This window comes from Clupea harengus, chromosome 19 (assembly GCF_900700415.2).
Source record: "Clupea harengus chromosome 19, Ch_v2.0.2, whole genome shotgun sequence".
Taxonomy (NCBI): domain Eukaryota; kingdom Metazoa; phylum Chordata; class Actinopteri; order Clupeiformes; family Clupeidae; genus Clupea; species Clupea harengus.
In genome coordinates this window covers 1,168,032-1,170,531 of record NC_045170.1, presented here as the reverse complement: position 1 = coordinate 1,170,531, position 2,500 = coordinate 1,168,032, and the positions used below count along the sequence as shown (strand labels likewise).

The window sequence follows — 2,500 nt, the reverse complement described above, 5'->3', positions numbered from 1 at the left end:
CACACACACACACACACACACACACACACACACACACGACTGAAGACCCAAATCTAGAGAAGACCCCTCACCTTGGCGGCAGTGATGTTCCCAGTCTGCACCTTCCGCCCAGACTCCCTCTTGATGTTCTGGTCTGAGAGGTAAGACACAGAAGAACACAGCACATGGGGTTAGAGAACACAGCATTAATAACACGCCCAGACTCCCTCTTGATGTTCTGGTCTGAGGGGTACGACACAGAAGAACACAGCACATGGGGTTAGAGAACACAGCATTAATAACACGCCCAGACTCCCTCTTGATGTTCTGGTCTGAGAGGTAAGACACAGAAGAACACAGCACATGGGGTTAGAGAACACAGCATTAATAACACGCCCAGACTCCCTCTTGATGTTCTGGTCTGAGAGGTAAGACACAGAAGAACACAGCACATGGGGTTAGAGAACACAGCATTAATAACACGCCCAGACTCCCTCTTGATGTTCTGGTCTGAGAGGTGAGACACAGAAGAACACAGCATTAATAACACAGCATATGGGGGTAGGGAACACAGCATTAATAACACAGCACATGAGGTTAGGGAACACAGCATTAATAACACAGCATATGAGTCTGGGAACACAGCATTAATTACACAGCACAGGAGTCTGGGGTATGAGTCTGAGTCAGGCAGTAGGCTTATAGAGATAATAAGTATATCTGCAATTTATTTTTAATTCTAAACTAACTCCAGAAATGACTGACAACAGTACATATAAACCCGTTAAAGTGAATCCTTAAATGCAGAAATTACGGGGGGAAACCATCGGGGATGCTCATCTTTCATAGCCTGTGCCTCGTCTCCTAGGACCTGGGCGTTGCTGTGGCGGTCAGGGGAAGCCTACCAACTGACAGGAGTGAGTACACCCCAAATTAACGCCCTTTCATCAGTAATTCTCTGAGAAGAGCAAAGACACTTGCGGTACGACGGCAAATTAACTGCAATTTATCGCAGTTGCCATTTCTATTAAACATGTTAACGTTAATGATTTTGGTTGGCAAGGCCACATGCTTTATTAGCCGACAGGCTAATGTTGGCTAGCTATTGCCCAACTGCTGCCACCCGGGGACAATAACGGTGTTATTATTTGACAACGAAACCACCCCAATCATAAGAACCAATTTCTTAAACATAGACCTTGGAGAAATGATTCAAAACTCACTCAATACGAGTACCGGTCCGCCCAACATTGTATTATTCAGCGCGTGGTCACACACAAGGGTTCTGTACCGGCAGAGCAGAAGGCGGAGTCAGTGTAAGAGGGCGGGACCTGAAGTGATAAGACCAATCATATTCGAGAGAAAGTGACACGGCCTGATATAAGCCTATCGGCAAAAGGAAAAAACACAGCTTTGCCATGGGAACAGATAGTTGACAGTGACAATCGCAAGGCCATATAAGCCGATGCTTTGGTAGAAATATCCACGGCTGTGAATGAAGGCAACACGGAGTGTAATGACGTTATTATCGTGTCTCACTCCTGAGCGCGCAGTGGGCAACTTTGAGCACAGACTAATGTTTCTGCAAGCGCAGAATTATATTTTAAAGAGAATGTTTTGCCTCCTCAAAGAAAAGCGTGGTTTGAGCGCACACACACCTATCCCACATGACATGTGCTCAACGGACTCAAAGGACACTCCCTCCCTCGCATAGACATATATACATGTCTATACTCCCTCACGTCTTTCTCACTCGCTTGCTGTCTCTTGTTTGTGCACGCTCAACTTGCCCTGTATACGCTCGCTCAATTTGGCAAAGCGACATGGTGCCACAAACGTCTCATGGGCCAAGAAGTTATCGATTAACCAATCACAGAATAAAGACCATGCACCATCACTAAAGCCAATTTCACCCATATCGGTTACCATGGTTATACATATATATATGTCTATGCTCACCCATGCAAAGGTGATCATTTTCGTGTTTTTTATTGCGTTGTCATCTTGTAACCGGCTGGAGTGCTTGGTGCGTTTAACAGAGGACGTTTTGATATGATAACGTTATACTCTGTATATTTGTACTTTAGTCCATAAATGAATGTTCTTTACAGAAAATGAGGACACGTTTTCCTTAAGCCGGGGACATTGACTTCCTAACTTACATTAACATAAATGTCAGCTAACGTGTGTGTGTGTGTGTTACTCAAAAATAAATAACTGTGATTGGGGTGATGATTTAAAGTTGTCCTCCACCCCAGCAAAAATGGGACAACGAGAACTGATGGAAAATAAAAAGCAATCACAATAAATAAATAAATAGAGAACATATATCAACATTTTGTCCGGATAGCGCTATAGTAATAAACATTTGCTGTTTGATTTGCAGTGTCACTTAGCATCATCAGAATTTAAAACACTTAATATCATCAGTATTTAAAACATTCAACTGCCTGGTTTTGATATTGAAGTTGAGCATCGGGTCTTTAACTTCACGGCTTCAGACTTCTTCACGGCTAAATGA

The 2,500-nt window shown here is 43.6% G+C and overlaps 1 protein-coding gene across 1 annotated transcript in view; it reads right to left on the bottom strand.

Moving 5' to 3' along the window:
* LOC105893768 (T-complex protein 1 subunit gamma-like) overlaps positions 1 to 1,298 on the bottom strand; it is a 15,433-nt gene extending 14,135 nt beyond the window's left edge. The window contains exons 1-2 of the mRNA XM_031585900.2: positions 1,203 to 1,298; positions 72 to 133 (exon numbers count right to left, since the gene is read on the bottom strand). Of these exons, the coding sequence (XP_031441760.1) occupies positions 72 to 133; positions 1,203 to 1,230 (90 nt within the window). The 5' untranslated portion in view covers positions 1,231 to 1,298. The remainder of the gene's footprint in view (positions 1 to 71; positions 134 to 1,202) is intronic.
* Between the last annotated feature and the right edge of the window lie 1,202 nt (positions 1,299 to 2,500).